We start from the raw sequence: 20700 nt of genomic DNA, 5'->3' as shown, positions 1-20700 counted from the left end.
TGCGTGTCTCTCACGCTGCACTGGTTAATTTGATCGTGTCATCAAAGACCTCATTGTTTGGTAAAATTTATTCTGTCTTTTCACACCGAAAATGACTTTTTTTGCTATTTTTGGTCGAATAATTTCGTTTGCTGAACATTTGGTGCATCCCTAGTAAACCTTAATAATAGGAAAAAATAAAATTTCTTTTAATAATATATATGACATTATATTTACAAATGATTAAACCAAATAATGTGTTTTGTGACATTTGAACGTCTTTTCTTAAAATCTTAAAACCGAAAGTAAACCGTTTTTTCCTCATGGAAGGTCTGCTTTAGTTAAAAATTAGCAAAAAATATTTCAAATCAATATTTAATGTTCCTTACGTTACATATGAGGTAAATAGCTGTATAATAAGTGTTGATAATGTACAAGCAGCCGGTTGTTATTGCAAAATAAGCTTAACAAATACAACCTTATTGTAGTGTTACCGATTTATTGTACAATATGTTATTAGGCCAGTGTGTTTTTACAAGCCACAAACAAAACAGAAACAAACATTATGTAACTGTGATGTGGTCAGGTTGTACAGCATTATTTAGCATCTTCAGTACAGTTTCCACCTCTCCACCTTGTCCTCTCCCTTTATCATTTAAAAAATCTTTTTTTGCTCGCATAAATCTCAGATTTCCATTTTTAGTTTTCTCTTTCTTTTCCATTCTTTATAACTCATCTCTTCTTTTACTGTACATAATAACACTGTTTATGAAGTACAACAAAAATACCTATAATAATGTTATGGGATAACTTCTGTTTTGTGGTGCTTGACAGGGTCTGCTCCCAACTTTACATTTACATTGATGCATTTGCCAGATGCTTTTATCCAAACTGATACAGTGCATTCAAGTTATTCAATACATTTTATAAAACGGTTAGTTCCAATCCTTGATTCTGATTGGTCAATAGGTGTGCTTTATTCACGATAAAACACTGCTATGACCGCTTCACCCAACGGTTCTATTTAATATCACTGCGCCCTTAGCAACACCCTTAGCAACACATAAACATATAATGAGACAAACTCTGAGAACAGTTTGTTGTTTTTATTTGAGCTTCCATGTTGTTGTTTGCATTCAGGGACTATTTTTTCTAGCGGAAGGAATGCTTTTATTGATTTAACTTCATGAAAGTTGCACTAATATTTTTTTTACTTTAATATTGTGTGGTAACCGTTTTATAAAAGCAATAAGGTACTCGAGGCAAGTGCTGTATCGCGAACAAGCAACGGCCGAAGGGGCCGCAGGCACTCCGCTTCGCGTCGTGCCTAACAACGCCCTTCAGCCGTTACTTATTCACGATACAGCACAGCCTCTCGTACCTTATTGCTTAATAATAGTTTGTGCCTTCCCTGGGAATCGAACCCACTACCTTTGCTCTGTATTATTAAAATACATGGTTAGAGCAACATGATATAAAAAGATGACAGAATTTTTCACCGTTTCTTCAAGCAGTAGGTTGTTTTTGTACAGTAGCTCAATTGGTTGAGCAATGTGTTAGCAGCACAAAGGATGTGGGTTCGAGTTCCAGTGAACACACATACTAATAAAATGTATACTTTGTAATGCACTGTAGGTCTCATTGAATAAAAGTGTCTGCTAAGTGCATAAATGTAAATGTACAGTACTGTGCAAAAGTCTTAGGACACCACCACCAACTTTGTTGTTTTAGCAAAGTTTTAAAGGATTAGTCCATTTTCTTAAAAGAAAAATCCAGATAATTTACTCACCACCATGTCATCCAAAATGTTGATGTCTTTCTTTGTTCAGTCGAGAAGAAATTATGTTTTTTGAGGAAAACAGTGCAGGATTTTTCTCATTTTAATGGACTTTAATAGACACCAACAATTAACACTTAACACGTAACAGTTTTTTTCAACGTTGTTTCAAAGGACTATAAACAATCCCAAACGAGGCATAAGGGTCTTATCTAGCAAAACGATTGTCATTTTTGACAATAAAAATGACAAATATACACTTTTAAAGCACAACTTCTCGTCTAGATCTGGTCGTGATGTGCTAGCGTGACCCGACGCAATACTTCATGACGTCAAGAGGTCACAGAGGACGAACGCGAAACTCCGCTCCAGTGTTTACAAGTGTTGAGAAAGAGGAGCGTTCCGACGTTGTTGTATGTCAACTGATACTAATTAATGTCTTTGTGTCAGTTTATTGTTTACAATGGTCCGCAAATGTGCGTTTTATATATGTAACACCTGACCTCCCTACGTCACTACGCATTTACGTTAGGTCGTGCTGGACCGGACCAAGACGAAAAGTTGTGGTTTAAAAGTACATATTTTTTATTTTTCTTGTCAAAAATGACAATCGTTTCACTAGATAAGACCCTTATGCCTCGTTTGGGATTGTTTGTGGTCCTTTGAAACTCCGTTGAAAAAACGGTTGGGTGTTGAGTTGGGTATTGAATGTTGGGTTCTATTAAAGTCCATTAAAATGAGAAAAATCCTGCAATGTTTTCCTCAAAAAACATAATTTCTTCTTGACTGAACAAAGAAAGACATAAACATTTTGGATGACATGGTGGTGAGTAAATTATCTGGATTTTTCTTTTAAGAAAATGGACTAATCCTTTAATGTCCATCCTTATTTATTTTTCACTCTTTTTATTCAGATACAACCATGAAATATGTACACAAAATTAAAAACTAAACAATCTTCAGAACTAAATGTCTTCTTCAGGCATCAGTCAGAATTTAGTGTGACCTCTCTTGGCACTAAACACATCTTGAGCTTTTTTGTGAATGCTGAAGTCATTCGAATATAAATTAGTATTTAATATCCTGCAGTTTCCTGCTATTGCGCAAGTAAAAGGGGAGTTTACACTAAATACTTGACACTTCAGCTTATACTTTTATACATTTTTTAATACTACGTACAAATTTCCTCTATTTTCTGGTTGTATTCTAATAAAGAAAGAGACTGAGAAATATTTAAATATGATCACTATACCATTGCAAAACAACAAATCTAATGGTGGCTTTTGCACAGTACTGTATATAAGCTACAAATGATACAGAACAATATGTCTCGCTCTTGTATATTTAAGGAGATCTGAAATATTTGATGTTGTACTTCATATCAGTGTGTTCATACTGTATCTCTCTCTTTCTGCATGTTTCATCATTTTTGTTGGGTGTGCTGCATTGTGTGTTGCAGCCGTCCCCATGCATGACGTTAAACGCTTGGCATGGAACAGTTCAGGTCATGCTTCATGTCCCGAGTTAGAGAGCACACAATCTGGAGCCCGTGAGGCCAGCGGTATCCCTACAGCGAGTGGGGCCGCAGGTCAGTGGAAATGTGTGGGGTAGACCAGGATACACACACAATAGCTCATGTTAGGGAGGAGTCAAGATTGTGACGATTTTTACTAGCTGTATAAGAGAGAATGTTCCTTAAAATGCATATTTGCACTCTAAAGGCCTATTTACATCCAGCGCAAATATTAACGTCAAACTGAAACCTGTTGACCGATTCACACTAAGTGCGAAAAGCAAAGCAACTTGCAGTGCATTTAACCTGCACATTATTTTTATTAGTATGAGTGTTTCCTGGGAATCAAACCCATGACTGAAAAGTGTGATCTTGTAGCTCAATTGGTAATGTTGTTGTTAACTATCAAAAACTTTATTTCGTCACATTTCGTTGATTCTTTGACAAATAGTATATGAGTATTTGGTGACACAAGTGGTGCAGAAATAACACACAGGGTACTCGCATTGTGCTTGGTGTGCAGGATTTTTGATGCAAATATTTGCAACAGAATTGGTGTAAAGAGGCTGTAACAAAGTCCCATTCTTACAATTATGAAGCTGTAGCTGTAAAAAATATATGTGACAGTGTGCTGAACATGTTTGACTAATATGTTGTACTTAATAACTTGATTTTATTGTTCCCCTTTCCTCTACTTCTGCCATATTTCTTCTTTCTCTCATCATCCTCACATCCTTCATCCCTCTCTTCTATCCTGGTTTTAATAGCTCGTAAGCAGGAGATTATCAAGATCACCGAGCAGTTGATCGAAGCAGTCAACAATGGCGACTTTGAAGCATATACGTAAGTACAAATAATATGTATGACAAATAATATGCCTACCTGGTAAAATAAAGGTTAAATAAAAAATAGTTCAAAATGTTTTGTTTAGCAGAGCGTTACTATATTGCCATTCTCACATGCCGTTTTTAGGAGAATCTGTGATCCTGGTCTGACTTCATTTGAACCTGAAGCTCTGGGGAACCTGGTGGAGGGAATGGACTTCCACAAGTTTTATTTTGAGCACTGTGAGTTATGTTTATTATAAGCATCACTGCCATTACAAGTGTACTTGCGTTGAGATATAATTGTCCACGTGCGTTTGATGGTTACAGTGTTAAGTAAGAACAACAAACCCGTGCACACCACTATCCTGAACCCTCACGTTCACCTCATTGGAGAAGATGCTGCCTGCATCGCTTACATCCGACTGACGCAGTACATCGACAGCCAGGGCCGCCCGCGCAGCTGCCAGTCAGAGGAGACGCGTGTCTGGCACCGCCGCGACGGCAAGTGGCTTAATGTCCATTTTCACTGCTCAGGGGCGCCAGCCGCACCCTTACAGTGAACCGCATGGGATACAGGTATAAACACTACTGCTTTGCACACTCTGTGTAACAAATGTAGTAAAAACAAATTGTATATTTTGTGTTATATTGGGTTTGTGTGTTTGGAAAAGTTTTTTGGTCAGTATTAGTTTAAAAAAAAAATCTTTGTTGTCCCCTGAGCTTGGTCTAGCTCAAAATATTATATAGATAATTTATTATAACATGTTAAAATGGACACTTTGTAGGTGTGAGCAAAAATGTGCCATTTTGGGTGTGTCCTGTTAAATGCAAATAAGCTGATCTCTGCACTAAATGGATAGTGCAGATTAAGGGGCAGTATTATCCCCTTCTGACATCACAAGGGGAGTCAAATTTCAATGGCCTATTTTTTCACATGCCTGCAGAGAATGATTTACCAAAACTAAGTTACTGGGTTGATCTTTTACACATTTTCTAGGTTGATAGAAACACTGGGGGCCCAGTTATAGAACCTAAACATGGAAAAAGTCTGATTTTCATTATGTCCCCTTTAACACAACACAGTTTGTTCAGCCTGATAACAAACTTTTTTCACAGTTTTTCTACTTTGTATCATATGATATTTTAAAAAATGCATTCTTTTGTAATTTTCCTTTTATTTTAGTTAAAGACACAATTTGTAAGATTATTGTAACATAACACAATTTAATGCAGTTGTGTACATAAATTATCCCAAAAGTTCCCAAGGATTTGTAAATCCAGAGAAATTCATATTTTAAATAATGGCTCACCCTTTATCATTGTTGCATTACTTATTGTTTTAAAAAATGCGACCTCTGGTAATGAAAAGTTACATTTTGTGCTTTTTTAAAGAAGACACTTAAAAGTTTTTGGACTTTAAAGTTTTAGGTTTACCATTTTATTTTAACGAACAAAAATAACACTATATTTTAAGTTATCATAGAGTGAAAATCTGACTTTTTCCTTGTTTGGGTGCTGTGATTGGGTCCCGGGTGCTTTTGTTAACCTAGAAAATATAAAAAACAACCCATTCTGTGCAAGCATGTGAAAAATTAGGTTGTTCAGATTTCACCTGTTTTGTGAGGTAGGTAGCAAGGCCGTTTACAACAATACCGCCCCTTAATCTGTACTATCCAACCACTGCAATGCCATTTAGTGTAGAGAAAAAGAAAGACAGAAAAAATTATCGGAAGCATAATTAACTTTCAATTGCAACCAACCACCATCATTGTGATCTGTGTTTGCATTTCATCAGCTCATTTGCATTTTAAAGGACACATTAATCGCGATTAATCGCATACAAAATAAAAGTGATTTTTGGCATAATATATGAGTATGTGCTGTGTGTAATTATTATGTATAAATAAATACACACACATTCATGTATGTATTTAAGAAACGTTTACATGTTTATATATATTTATTTATATTTTTATATATTCTATATTAAATATAAATTTAAAAAATGTATATATAAGTAAAACAATTCTGAAATGAATATATGAATGTGTGTGTGGTTAAGTGTGCATGGTGATTGGACACAGTACACGCACATGTATTGTGCCAAAGGTCACTTTTGTTTTGTATGCGATTGGTCGCGATTAATCTTTGCCCAGCACTAGTTATAATATATAAATTATAGTAAATTATCTGTGGGGTATTTTGAGCTAAAACTTCACATAAGCACTCTGGGGACACCAAAGACTTACTTTACACCTAAAAAAATCTTCTAACCCTTTAAAAAAGCTATAAAAAAATAAAAAAATTCACGCCAAAAATGCAAAAAAATAAAGCCACAAATCCCAACTAGTTTTTTTCTAAATTTCAAGTTTAAATAAAAAAAAAAACGGAGGTTTTTGTGAGACTTTTAGTAGATTAACCTACAACAGCCACTAGGTGTCATTGGTTTGTTGCATACTCTTGTCACAAATTGATACATTGCTGTCACTGCATTATTATTAGTGCAAAATGGTTTTAAAATATGAAAACTACATTCTTTTCAAGCTTTTCAACGATAGATAGTTTGTCAAGATGTATAATAGAAATTACAGAAAGGGATATATAATAATTAATATTAATGATGCATAACGATTAATCGCGATTAATCTATAGCAGAATAAAAGTTTTTGTTTACTACATATATGTGTGTGAACTGTGTATAATAATTATGTATATATGTTATATATGTATTTAACCCCTGTGCTTATATCCCTTCAGCTTGCCTGGATTCTCAAGATAATGGAAATGTTTCTTCTTTGTGGCCGGACGGGCACATGAAGGCCAGCTGGATGACAGCTCTTAAAAGTTACAGACACACCAGTGAGGAACTCTAACAACATCCAGTTCAACTGTCAACACCACCTATCCTGTCCAATCTTTGACCAACGGGAGCTGGCCGCGGCTGTGGCCCCGCCCAAGGGACGGTGCATGTATCTGACGCCCACATGGGGGTGCTGTTTTGTCCTTTTCCCATGGAACCATCTTTTTTTGCCCGTTAAAGATGTTCAGAAGGTGTTGTACGTACTGATCTATAAATTCATAAATATACTGTATATTGTAAAAAATCACTAGCTGAAACAGAAGCTACAATCAAGTTCGAAAAGCATTTATGTAAGTAAACGGGACGGGAGGGTGAATGTCGTGGGTGGGCGGGGTTAAAAAAACGGACTGTCGCTCAAAAACTGCTCAAGTTTACAGGGTCGTCCTCGGTATCTTGTACACTTTGCAGGTTTTTGGATACAAACTCATAGGAAGTGGGTCGTTTAAGTGACATATTGTTCCGAAGTTCTTCATATCAGAAACCGAAAGAACCAAAGTGTAGTTTTTAGTCTTTTTAAGGAATGTTTCTGTTTGGTGTGTTTGGTGGGATTTTCTTTACCTAACCAAAATCTAAGAAGGTTTGTACGGCCCGGGTGTTAGTATTCATTTGTTTTTAATGTGGAACTCCTATTTTTCTTTTGATCTTTGACTCGGACGTAAAGTATTTTTGTGTTTGAATTTTAAAGACCTTTTTAAGTTTACATAAATAATACACCTGTAAAGACATTCAGAACTATTTAAAGGAGAGTTGCCATCCAGGTTAAGGAAAAAGTTTGCGCTCTGTATGTGTGTGAGATCGAGATAGAAATGTAATCCACGTGACGCCCCCCGTATAGTTTTAAAAGGTTTGCGCGTGCCACAAGTGCATATGAGGACAGATAAAGCGCCATCCAATAAAGCACACATCCAAAAACCAACCCAGTTTAATATAGTCATGGGCAAACCATCGCCTCTACACAAATAACACGATCAATATAAATAATAAAAACATATGATGTTAGTAGTTGAGACTGGGGCTTAAAGCAGTGTTGTGAATCTTAACACATACAATACCATCACACACACATACAGTTGTATTGTAAAAGTGCGCGGTTGTTTTAATAGTAATGTTTAATGTGTCTACATCACCCTGTCCTCAATGTCGTCGTGCTTCATGTTGGTGACGGGAGCTCTGTAAATACACGTCTTTCGACTCGTCCTGTCACGGGGAGTAGGTGGGAAAACTCTGTGAACGCTTTGCTTCCGATTTCCAGAGTTACGTCGATTAAAAATCACCATTTTAATGTTTGTACGATCACAATTCACAGGGGTCTGTCTGTTGGTTTTGACCACAAACTATGTTACGCGTAAGTTTTATGGCACTGACTATTTAAACGGCGTTTTAATATTACTGTTACTGTTAGAAGTGAAGGTTTGATTTTTGTGAGTGACGCGTTAAGTTCGTCTGTAGTTGCAGGAGTGTTCATCAACGCGGCGTTTTTTGTCTTTTAGATGCTAGATTTTGGTAGCGTATAGTTATTTTCAGAGGCAGTATATTGTGAAGTGTGGAAAACAAAAGATGACGCCATCCCCTTTGGAGCACACATCAGTCTTTTGTATCGACAAAGTTCTCGGTCTGTAAATATGTGTAGTGTTCACGCACCTTTCATTGTGTGCTGGGCTTCGTGACATATCAGATTTGTATCTCGCGCGCGTGCGTTCATCACCTTAACCACAACGTCCTTTAACGTAGTGATGTCGTCCGATTATGTGACGCTTTCACGTCTCGTGCTCCATTTCTCATGCTTGTTTTTTACTTGATTTTGTTTTTTTGTGCTATGGGGAACTGCTGCCTTGCCTGGCCAAACTACACTGTCTTTATTTTGATTTTTTTTGTTTTTGTAAATCCATCCGAGAGTTCCTTTTCTGTACTTGGTCGACATCTTCAGATCCGCTAAAGTGAAAAGGAATGATGGCCATCAGAAGACACTAGCTAGTGTAGATTTACAGAAATTAACGTCCACCCCCTTAATAAAATCTTGGTTTTCGTATTGGGCAGGACGGTGAATTCTTCTGGCCCACCCGTCCAATAGCAGGCCGATATGCATGTCTACTTTTCTTGGTGAATCTTTTTCAATGTGTGTTAATAAACACACTTAATAAAAAAGTCATAGTATTTGCATCTCGACATGAAAACCAATCCATTTGGGAATTATAAGTGACATACAGTACCATATTTAAAAAGAAAAAACGTTAGAAAATAGTGAAAATGTGTTAAACAAAAGCCTTTGCTTGGTATGCTCCCCTCATTCTTAGTAAATCTATTGCATTGTAATGGTATACTATTGGGCTTCGTATATATTCGGAGTTTAAACATGGATGCTGGATTTTGCATGATCATACATTTAATAAAATCATGAAATGACAACTTATCAAGTGTTTGTCTGAATGTTAGTAGGTCTTCATAGCTTTGTTATTATTGAAACTTTATCTGGAAGAGTATTTAATAAAAAGAGCATTTCTGCAGCTGGTTTTCGGCTTTCTTTCGGTTGACTGTGACCATTATAGAAAGAAAAATGTAATGACTAAGTCACTGCAGATGATGACATCATCAACAAACAGTGTCATCATCAGTCTTATGCATTTGGTTTGTGTTACCCAGTGTGATTTTCATTACAAATATCTATCAATTACAAATTGGCATTGCACAACTAAGTGATCGATAGGTGCGTAGGAGATAAGACCAATGAAGTCCGAATACAGATAAAAACAAAGAGAATCCCACACAATATCTACTTGCGAAACCATATAAAAATTTAGTTATTAGCAACGTTCGCATGATCTTCATCAGGCCTGATGAATAAATGTACATTTTTATACGGTTTTGCAAGCAAAAAGTGTGCAGGATTCTTTGTTTTTGTCGATACAATCTAAAAATTCTTAATAGAAAATGCTTTTTCTTGAGCAAAATGACCTAAGAAAATAAGTCTGGTTTTAGACAAAAAAAAACATACAATTTAAGTGAATTTGTGCTTAAAACCAGCAAAAAATCTGCCAATGAGGTAAAAATCGAATCTTATTTCTTTAAGGGCACCAATGGCCCAATTCATGATTTTACATTTTCTTTGGTGTGTATTAGTACATGTTAACGATATGCAAAAGTACAAACCCCAAAGTAAACGATGACGTGAGTTATCATCTCCAACATAAATTTCTTGGACTACAACAAAAACATGGATTATAGGCAACAGTTTAATTCCTGGAATTGATGTTGTAGACAAGACCGACATTATCATAATTCCTCCCCATTCGGACTCACAACCTGTAAGTTAACTCCTATTATGATTGCATAATGGCCGAGTCTTTTAAACATGGTAAGGAGCGTCACATTTCTGGCTGATGTCAGAGGTATTCAAGGTCAATCACAACGTAAGGATTAGCTGGCCAATCAGGGACACAACGCTTTTCAAATCCGTGCGTTTCAGGAAGCGAGTGAAATCTGGCAGTGCTGGCCCAAGCCTCTTGGGGGCCCTAAGCAGAATTTGCTTTTTTCCCTCCCACCACTTTTTTATTAAAAAATAAAGAAATTACAAACATTTATAAAAAGAACAAAGTTGCATGAATTATTGTTTGAATTAAATATAATTATTATTTTTTAGAGCTACAGAAGTGATTTTCTCTTTGTCTTGGATTGTTCGATTAACATTAATGACACAGACTTAAGTAGGTTAATTGAGGTTACTGTCTCTTTAAGAGAAGCAGAGACTGGTTTCTGCCTAATCTATACATAAACCCAAGACATAAACAAATGTTTTTATTGGGAAAAGAGTAGGCCTAATGTGGAGATCATTTTGTTTGTATGTGTCCTGTCAAGAACAGAAAGATTTTATGTTCGCTTGCTTTCTGAAACACGTCTTACCAGGGTTGGGTAAGTTACTCAAAAAAAGTAATTAATTACTAGTTACTAATTACATCTTCAACTCCCTCCAAAAAGTATTTAATTAGTTATTACTAATTACTTTCCAAATCCTATTTAGTACATTATACAAGGATAGGCTTGAAATGGCTTGAATAAATAATATATAAAAGTACATCAATTATTCTGGTCCCACTTTAGGGTCCAATTCTCTCTATTAATTAACTATTAACTACTTTTGCCTCAATATAATCCAACTACTAATACTAAAGAAGTTATACATTTTAAGTATTGGTAGAAATGGGGAGGGTTAAGGATGTAGAATAAGGTTTTGCAGAATCAGGCATCTCATTAATATTAATGCTAATAATCAACCAGTTAATAGTGAGAATTGTAAACTCAAACCATGTTAAATCCACTATTGTATTATAGTATTTATAATTGTTTAGAGTCCATACACAGTATTTAGTTACATCAGAAGTAACTGTAATTAGATTACAAGAAAAATAAGAGTAATCCCTTACTTTTTCAAAGGAAAAGTAATTTAATTACAGTAACTAATTACTTAGTAACTAGTTACACCCAACACTGGTCTCTACATGTGTGCACTACTATGCACGCACACACCTCTGACTGGAGCTGGACCGGACACATTCAACCGCATGTGCGTCCAGAAAAGCTGCTCACTTTAGCGCCTTTTTGCAGGTTAAATTGTTTAAAATCACTTGAAATTTTTAACATTTGCAAGCCTTTGAAACGTGCAAATTATAAACTTTAACTATTTAAATTTGCGTATTAATCCGCGAATCGCATGCGAGCTGAACCGCGGGTCGATCACGGATCAACTGCGATCTGTCATACCACTAGCTGCTGCTGCACAAATATTCATTTATTCATTCGTATTCATTCATTTGTAATACTTGTTTAACTTATTTAATTGTATGGGAGGGGGATTGGCCATGCAGGGAGGGGGCCCCAAGCAGCCGCTTAGTTTGTTTATGCCTCGGGCCGGCCCTGAAATCTGGAGCTACAAAAATGCACGGTAAGTGGAAAATAATGTGTTTTTAACCATAAACCTCGCAAACACATTGTATACTAAATACACTAAATAATGTTGTTTTAGCAATAAAATAGGTGCACTTTAAACACTTAATTCAAGAAAATTAAGAATACTTTTCTTATAGCCCATTGGCAAATTTTGTTGCTTTATTTAAACACAAATTCACTTTAATAGTTTTTTTTTTTTTGTATAAAAACTAGACTTGTTTTCTTGGGTCATTTTTCTCATCAATAATTTCTTTTTTTAGATATTTGTACTCAAAACAAGACAAAAATACTAATTTTTTACAGTGCATTTGCTAAATTATGTTGACTCTGTGTGTATAAATCTGATTGCAGACAAAATGTATTTTCTTTACCCTTAAGCACGGAGTGTACTGTCTGTAGTGACTCCCAGTGGCTCTCTCAGTATAAGTCTTAAGTGCTTGGTTGCCTGAATCTGACCGACAGAACCCTCAGAGCTCCGAAATGGAGGGCGAGTCTCTTGTTTCTGTGTGAAGATTAATGAAACCTCCCTAGACTCTCACTCCACTCATCCATCCATCTGATAAAACCGTCTGCAGGAAAAGAGATAAGATATAGTCTCCCCTCCCAGTTCACCTTACTTTAAACTTTGAATGGAAAATCTAAATCTCAGTTCTTCCTTCTGTGCCTTTATTTCCCACGATGAACTCATCGGATCACATTATATTGTAAATTCAAGTCAAGACTTTCAACTGTTACACATACAGTACAAACAATACACATTCACACATTGGCAATGAAAGTCTGCTGCATATAAAGATTTTTAACAAAACATGTTCCTACCAGTGTGCAATTTGATTTCACACACTGCAAAAAAATATTTTCAAGAAAACATGTTCCTAGCATCTTTGTCTTGTTTTCAGCAAAAACATCAAAAAATTCCCAAATTAAGATGCTTCCTCCTGTCGAGCAAAACGACCCAAAAAAAAAGTTAGTTTTTAGACCAAAAATATCAAATTTAATTGATTCCGTGCATAAAACAAGCAAAATAATCTGCCAATGGGGCAAGCAAAAAAGCTTGAACATTTTTCTTAAGCACTAAATTCAAGAAAAATGTGCTTACCCCATTGGCAGATTTTTTTGCCTGCTTATGCACAACACCACCTAAATTTGATATTTTTCGTCCAAAAACAAGACTTATTTTCTTGTGTCGTTTTGTTCATCAAGAAAACACATCTTAATTTAAGAATTTTTATACACTTCCACTGAAAACAAGGCAAAAATACTAAGGACATTCTTCCTAAAAAATTTTTTTGCAGTGCACATAAAAAACGTTTTAAGAGTACACAAATATGTAAACCTGGACCACAAAACCAGTCATTGGGGGGGTCAATATTTTGAAATTGAGATTTATACATCACATGAAAGATAAATAAGTTCTCCATTGATGTATGCTTTGTTAGGATTGAACGAGATACAACAATTTGAAAATCTGGGAAATCTAAATATTGAGAAATTTGCTTAAAACAAGTGCTTAATGTATATTACTAATGATAAATGCATTTTTTTTGTATATTTACGGACATTTACAAAGTATCTTCATAGAACATGATCTTTACTTAATATCCTAATGATTTTTGCCCAAAAAACAACAACAAAAAAAATCAATAATTTTGACCCATACAATGTATTTTTGGCTTATGACTGGTTTTGTGGTCAAGAGGCCTCATTTTTAAAGCGTGCGTACGCAAAAATCCACGGCAAAGTCCATATTTATAAAAACTGTCGTTGACGTGGAAAACTCTTGCTTGTCTGATTGCTGCAGGTTTTTGGCAATACAAGTCATTCTTGTTGCTCGAAATTGCGTTTAAACTTAAGCGCTCTTTTATATGTCCATGACATTAATTAGGCATGGGGTAAACAAAAAAATCTTGAAAATTTTTCTTAAACAATAAATTCAAGAAAAATTTGCTTACCCCATTGGCAGATTTTTTGCTTGGTTTATGCACAAAATCACTTAAATTTGATATTTTTGGTCCAAAAACTGACCCACTTTCTTGGGTCGTTTTGCTTATCAAGAAAAAGCATCTTAATTTAAGAATTTTTAGATATTTTTACTAAAAACAAGACAAAAATACTAAGAATTTTTTTTCTTGAAAATAATTTTTTGCAGTGTGCAGCATTTTATAAATGAGGCCCCAGGGTCGAACCGAGCTCATCGCAATGCATTCTGGGATTGAATACTTGCGATGTTGCTTTAGTATTTGACCATATTTATATAGATGACATCACATTTCCAGTGACTACATTTAGCAAACGGCCTTTACATCGGTAGCTCACTAGATTTTTTAACAGATCTGCAAATCACAGCCATCTTAAAGTAATTTGACATTTCTTGGAAAAATAAAAAAACATTGGCTTTCTTTAAAAAAAGAAAGAAAAAATCTATTAGACATAATTATGGAATTGTTTGTGTAGCTGCATGGGTGTACAGTGTTGACCTCACTAACAAAAAATAATTTAAATAGCACTGTTTTTAAGGAACAAGGCCGCAAAAATTAAGACACATTTAAATACGTTTCTGCTTGGCAGAATTAAACACTTTTGGGAATAAAATTTTTATAACTCCTTGCCAGCCCTTTTCTTTCACTGACTTTTCCATAAAAACCTCAACGTCCTGGAGGTGCTGGGTAGTTTCTGATAAGACTATTTGGGGTTAAAAACAGCCAGGTAATGACTGATTTTAAACCAATCTGGAAGTCTTCCTCTCACTGTCCAATCAGGGAGCTCGCATTTCCATAGATGTCCACTACAAGTTCCTCCAGCTCTGAGGAGTTTCGCTTGGGCTTGATCTTGTGTGGACTGAGCGGCCCGTCTTTCAGAGCCTGTGCGGTGTATGGAGGACGAGAGGGTCGGTTACCCTGTTCCTGCTTTTCCCGCACTCAGACCCTGAGTTCTCCAGTGTGGAACTGGGTTCTAGCGTGGTTCTCCTCCTGTAAGTCTTCATCAGCTCCAGCTGGCATTGTGCAGTTCGTCTCTGAGCCAAATGGGCAGCGGCTGCCCCTGACGTTTGAAGAGCCTGAGCAACTCCACGTTCTGTTCGCGGTAATACTCGGATAGAAATGTCCTCGACTACAATCAAAAAAACATGCAAGATGAGTCAAACAGTTATACAGACAGATCAACACATTAAAATACAGCGATGTCTTCACTGATCGCCCGAGAGAAACGAGATGTGTATTTTTCTGCAGTTATGTCAACCTCATATACATATCTGGCACTGAAAGCTCTGCTGCTGAGAAATGAGTTTTACCTCAGGGTTCATGTCCGGATATTTCCTTCCTTTGCTTTTACCCAGACAGCGAGTACGGCCCGCCTCCGCTTTCTGACACCAGAAACCTTTACTCTCATCAAACCTATGAAAACACACACACACGCAGTGAATCACACATTGCTACATCTTAAGTCAAGATCCGAAAAATAACTTGAGACATGAGATTCAGTAAATCATTTCTGAGCAAACTTCCTTTAATGGATTATTGTATTATTGTAAATGCATTACTAGAGAGACTGAGAGCTTAAATAATGATACGGTAAGTCGTACATTAGAGCTTGAGTGTAGTTGTAATATGGTGTGACTCCCAAAAACTTCTGGATCCCATCCATCACCTGAGCAGGAGCAGAGCGAAACTGCACACCGTCCACCATCAGCAACTGCTCACAGGAGACAGCACGCATCACAATCTCATACAGGACTGATCATCTGACATCTTTGGAATGCTGCTGATACTACAGAGAATTCCGACATGCCAGTAAATGGGAAGCACATCTTCAGTGACAGCAGGTTGAAGGATTTAAAAACAGATGTTACACAAATGTGCAATACGTATTTTGTTCGCCCATAAATAAAAAATAAAAAAATGACTGTTTTCAAATACGTAAAAGTTGACCTGCTTAGTTATTAATTATTTGGGAAAATTCCCATCATTTGAGCAATTTTTGTGGTGGGTCGTCGACCAACAAATACAGCACACAGTTGGTCTTATGCCAACATGACTGACTGTTTTCGGTGTCATAGTTCCCTATTTAAAGTGTTTATATTACATTTACGCATTTTGCTTTAATTTAAATTGACTTACTGTATACAGTACAATGTATAGATTTTTAAAAATGTGTATTTTCAAACTTTTTGTCAGCACAACCTCCTTGACCCAAATTATTTACTTAACTCTTTCCCCACCATTGACGAGTTATCTCGTCAATTAAGAGAAAATGCTTCCCTGCCAATTACCCTATTTGGTTTTTACGGCAAACAATTTTTCACAAGGTGGCGCTCTTACCCAACTTATACAATTCTTAAAGGGATAGTTCACCCAAAAATGAAAATGATTTTATTCTCTTTAAGCATTCACTGATTAAAAAAAAATAATAATTTGCATTTTTTGATCATCATTCTAAATCTGATCGCTAACAAAAGCAATTTACAAAAATGCAATTATCTCAGCCTTTTGCTAAAAACTTTTAAAGAAACCTACCCATTTTTTAGAAGTAATAAAAAAGAGAACAAATGAAGAAAGGATGAAACGTTTTTTCCCCGCTTTTTTCATTTAATATATTGTATGTTTATATATTTATAGAAGAAAATTTTCTGTAAGGCATTCAACTTTTCTGAAAATCATAAAAAAATTATACTGGTGGGGAAGGAGTTAAAGTGTCCCCTGAAATTTTAAGTAAACATTTCAATAATTGAATAGCGCATTTGCACATTTCATTTCAAAAACATTTATTTATCATCCGTTTTAAAGGAGTCATAGCGTTAAAATCTGGCATTTTGAAGAATACACCCAAAAACTGCAAATTTTTGCTCAGGCCTACAAAGTGGCAATTTTAACATCTTATATAATAAATTATCTGTGAAGTATTTTGAGCTAAAACTTCAAATCTGAACTCTGAGGACACCAAATACTTATTTTACATCTTAAAATAATTTCATAATATGACCCCTTTAAAGTTTTTATCAGTAGTCTTTTACATAGTTATTTTATTGGTACATAAAACGTATCTGTTCATTTTATATTTATATTATTAAAAATATATTTTTTATTTTAACATGTATTTATTTACATTCTATGATTTAATTACAATTAATTTGTCCTCAACTCTGCCCTATAGACGGCTTCAGCAGTAACAACATAAACAAGCAGCTTTCATGGTCAACGAGTAACTTCCGGTAAACAAAGTACTTTAAACGTAGTTTATTTATATAACAACCAAAATAAACAACACGTAGATTACATAGAAAACCAAAACATTTGTTATTTTCGACGAGGTATTTGTTCAAGAGTTCAGTTTAGCAACTAGTCAGACCATTAAAAAAACTGAAAGCGGAAGTAAAATTCGGACCAGACGCATATCGCATTGCAGCACGTGCGTCAGATGATACCGTCTATAATTAAACCCAAGACTTATTTCTAAAGCTGCATGTGTGACGTTACTACAAACACTTTTCCATTTGTTTTACCAGACTGAGGGTTTAAACCATAAAACCATTTTATGTGGTGACTGACAGCATGTCAAACATACTGCACGTAAACATGAAGTAAAAAATAATTAAGATTTCCAAGTATGTGCATTCCTGTTGAGATTAATAGTTTAACCGAATTTGCCTTAGGCTGGAGTGAGTGTTTATATTTGTGTAAGCACCTGACTGGGTTGGTAATGCTGTAGCCAGCGCTCCAGATGGCTGCTGTAAGCCCCGGGCTGCAGACAGCGGCGATGCAGCGAAAGCAGAGCGGCGTTCGACGAAGGACCTGCGGTGATCACCTCATGAAATGTATAGTTTAGCGCAACAGGGTCCTGATGAGCCCTTTGATGCTAGAAAGAGAGAGAGAGTAGTGAAATCAAACATTTATACTGCTCCCTTTCATGTGTCTCTATGGACCACATATTAACATCCGTCTCTGGTGATCTGATCACAGTTGCTCAGCGGAGATTAAACACTGTTTGTACCTCTGATAATGTATGTTTCGAATGCCTGTGATTAGATTTCAAGAGGATGGTATGATATTGTTGCTGCAAATGTCACACATTTACACCATAATGTATGTCGGAGAGATCATTGGCAACGTTTAAAACTTAAGCACAGTGAATGGTAGTTAGGTGGTTCTTCACAGTTAAGTTAGCAAAAAATAGGATGTGGTCACATGCATTTCTAATACCACCAATCATGTCACAAATCATTTAGGCATTTTAGCACTGTCCACCCAAAATTGTGTACACACAAACATACCTGGTACCAGGAATATGCCCGGTCAGTGGGGTTTATAAGTATAGTGATTATTTTGGCTCTTGGTAACAGCGCCGCCACTCTCTTTGGGACAGTCTCGGTGTCAAAGTAGTTTGCGCTCTTCTCAAACAGGAAGTCTGTACTCGCATTCGAGGGTATGGGGAAAAAATCCATATACCTTTAAAATACAACAGACAGAGTCACAGTAAGAGCATAAGTCAAATTTGTGTACTGTACCAATACAAAGAGGAATTAACTGTGTAAATTAAGACATGTATAAATATTTAAGCACCAGATTAACATGAGGAATTACAAAAATTGTGTAATAGTGCGGGATACAATTTGTATGGGAATTGTAGCAAGGATGTGCATGATCTGACCTGTGTGATCCGGTATCCCAATATGGCACATGACTATGTTAGATGCTAAAATGCTGCAGATTAAACTGTTTTGTTTTTTCAATATTTTACTATGTTCTTACCTCAACTTAGATTAATCAAAAAATACCTATCTTTTTTCAATGAGCGCACCTTTAATCCTTGTACTGTGCTTTTTGAATGTGTTAGCATTTAGCCTAGCCCCATTCATTCCTATGGCTCCAAACATTCCTATGGCTTACTTGTGTAACTACTCATGTAACAGTCTTTAAATAGGGAAAACATGGAAGTGTTTGGTGGCTTCTAAATTCATCCCTGTTTGGATCCTAAGGAATAAATGGAGCTAGGCTAAATGCCAACACACCCACAAGGCGCTGTACAAAGATCAAGTGCACGCATTGAAAAAAGATAGGTATGTATTCATTCATCCAAGTTGAGGTAAGAACATAGTAAAATATTGAAAAACTGTGGTGTTTTCCTTTAACCCAAAATAATTTTTTACTTCAAATACAGCCAGGTTACATGCCAAATATTTGAATACTTTGTCTTAGTGCTTTAAATCTCTTATCCCAAGAACGGCTAATAATAATAAATGTGATGTTTGCAGGAAAAAGCATCACTAATAAAGTGCAATTAAAGGGCTGACTAAATATATCACTGTAAGTACATTGTGTTCGTAGGTTTGGGTAGCTAATTTGGAAACAAAGGAAATGAAGCATAGCTGGGGTTTCCATGGTTACCAGTCAATGCCACGCTGGTAGTTTGGTCCGCTGAAGAACTGCACCTCTTCAAAGGTGACCGTGCTGGAGAAACTGCTTGTAATGGCAGGGTGCAGGGTCAGAAACGAATGGAGTGCAGTACTTCCTGTGTGACACCAGAGTAATTCATCAAATATTCATTATAAATACAGTACATTATTTGTTCCTTGACTTGCATCTAGGGGTGGGCGACTTGAACAAAATATTATATCATGATACGAGTCATTTTATATCATGATAATGTTATAGATCAAGACACAGTTATTTATCTTTCTTTTCCTAAAAAACGACAAAACAAACTAAAAAGCTCACTGAAGATAAATAGATAGGCCAATACACAAAATGACAACATAAACATCAGTCGAGGGCTGCAACTCCACTTTTTAAATGACAATATCCTGGCCAGACCACCAATGTCAGTAATATAAGTACTTGAAATGAAAATTATTTCTTAATGTCTAGTGACATATCAAGGCCGTTTTATGATTAATTGATATACATTTTTACATACTGTTCCTTTAATTAATATGAATGACAAACAAGAGCAATATTAGGTAACCTTTACTTTAAGACCAAAGTCCAGATCCATACTGTTAGGCATGCTGTTTTTTCAGTTGTTTACTTTCTCTTAAAGGATCAGTCCATTTTCTTAAAAAAATCCAGATATTTTACTCACCACCATGTCATCCAAAATGTTGATGTCTTTCTTTGTTCAGTCAAATAGTTTATTGATGAAAACATTCCAGGATTTTTCTCATTTTAATGGACTTTAATGGACCCCAACACTTAACAGTTTTAATGCAGTTTAAAATTTCAGTTTCAAAGAACTCTAAATGATCCCAAACGAGGCATAAGGGTCTTATCTAGCGAAACGATTGTCTTTTTTGGCAATAAAAATTAAAAATATGCACTTTTAAACCACAACTTTTAGTTTTCCTTCGGTCCTGTGACGCGCCAGCACGACCTCACGTAATACGTCATCACGTCAAGAGGTCACGGATGAGGTATGCGAACCTTCGCCCCAGTGTTTACAAGTGTTGAGAAAGAGGACCGTACCGACGTTGTTGTATGTGGAATGATACTAATTAATGTCTTTGTGTCAGTTTATTGTTTATAATGGTCCGCAAATGTGTGTTTCATATATGTAACACGTGACCTTTTCACGTCATTATGCAATGACGCGAAGTCGCGCTGGCTCGCCACACAGCCGGAGGAAGAAGAGAAGTTGTGGTCCAAAGGTGCATATTTTTTTTCCTGCCAGAAATGACAATCGTTTCACGAGATTACATTAAAACTGTTAAGCGTTGGGGCCCACCAAAGTCCACCAAAATGAGAAAAATCCCTGAATGTCCTCCTTAAAAAACATAATTTCTTCTCGACTGAACAAAGAAAGACATCAACATTTT

At 35.9% G+C, this 20700-nt stretch overlaps 2 protein-coding genes across 22 annotated transcripts in view; one reads left to right on the top strand and one right to left on the bottom strand.

Moving 5' to 3' along the window:
- Positions 1–9366, top strand: part of camk2g1 (calcium/calmodulin-dependent protein kinase (CaM kinase) II gamma 1) — a 98466-nt gene extending 89100 nt beyond the window's left edge. For 10 of the 19 annotated variants that reach the window (XM_055177160.2, XM_055177159.2, XM_055177166.2 and 7 more), the window contains 5 exons: positions 3216–3344; positions 4037–4112; positions 4242–4336; positions 4424–4672; positions 6854–9366. In XM_055177160.2, the coding sequence (XP_055033135.2) occupies positions 3216–3344; positions 4037–4112; positions 4242–4336; positions 4424–4656 (533 nt within the window). In that variant the 3' untranslated portion in view covers positions 4657–4672; positions 6854–9366. The remainder of the gene's footprint in view (positions 1–3215; positions 3345–4036; positions 4113–4241; positions 4337–4423; positions 4673–6853) is intronic. The other 9 variants (XM_055177167.2, XM_055177165.2, XM_055177164.2 and 6 more) reach the window with 1 other exon arrangement.
- A 4664-nt stretch (positions 9367–14030) lies between these two features.
- ndst2b (N-deacetylase/N-sulfotransferase (heparan glucosaminyl) 2b) overlaps positions 14031–20700 on the bottom strand; it is a 102847-nt gene continuing 96177 nt past the window's right edge. For all 3 annotated transcript variants that reach the window (XM_055176068.2, XM_055176071.2, XM_055176070.2), the window contains 6 exons: positions 19277–19400; positions 18163–18337; positions 17577–17747; positions 15478–15587; positions 15187–15289; positions 14031–15005 (listed from right to left, as the gene is read on the bottom strand). In XM_055176068.2, coding sequence (XP_055032043.1) covers positions 14880–15005; positions 15187–15289; positions 15478–15587; positions 17577–17747; positions 18163–18337; positions 19277–19400 — 809 coding nt within the window. In that variant the 3' untranslated portion in view covers positions 14031–14879. The remainder of the gene's footprint in view (positions 15006–15186; positions 15290–15477; positions 15588–17576; positions 17748–18162; positions 18338–19276; positions 19401–20700) is intronic.

Source organism: Misgurnus anguillicaudatus, chromosome 4, assembly GCF_027580225.2.
Source record: "Misgurnus anguillicaudatus chromosome 4, ASM2758022v2, whole genome shotgun sequence".
NCBI classification, from domain to species: Eukaryota; Metazoa; Chordata; class Actinopteri; order Cypriniformes; family Cobitidae; genus Misgurnus; species Misgurnus anguillicaudatus.
Note: the sequence above shows the minus strand (reverse complement) of the source record. Positions and strands in the feature narration are given on the sequence as shown.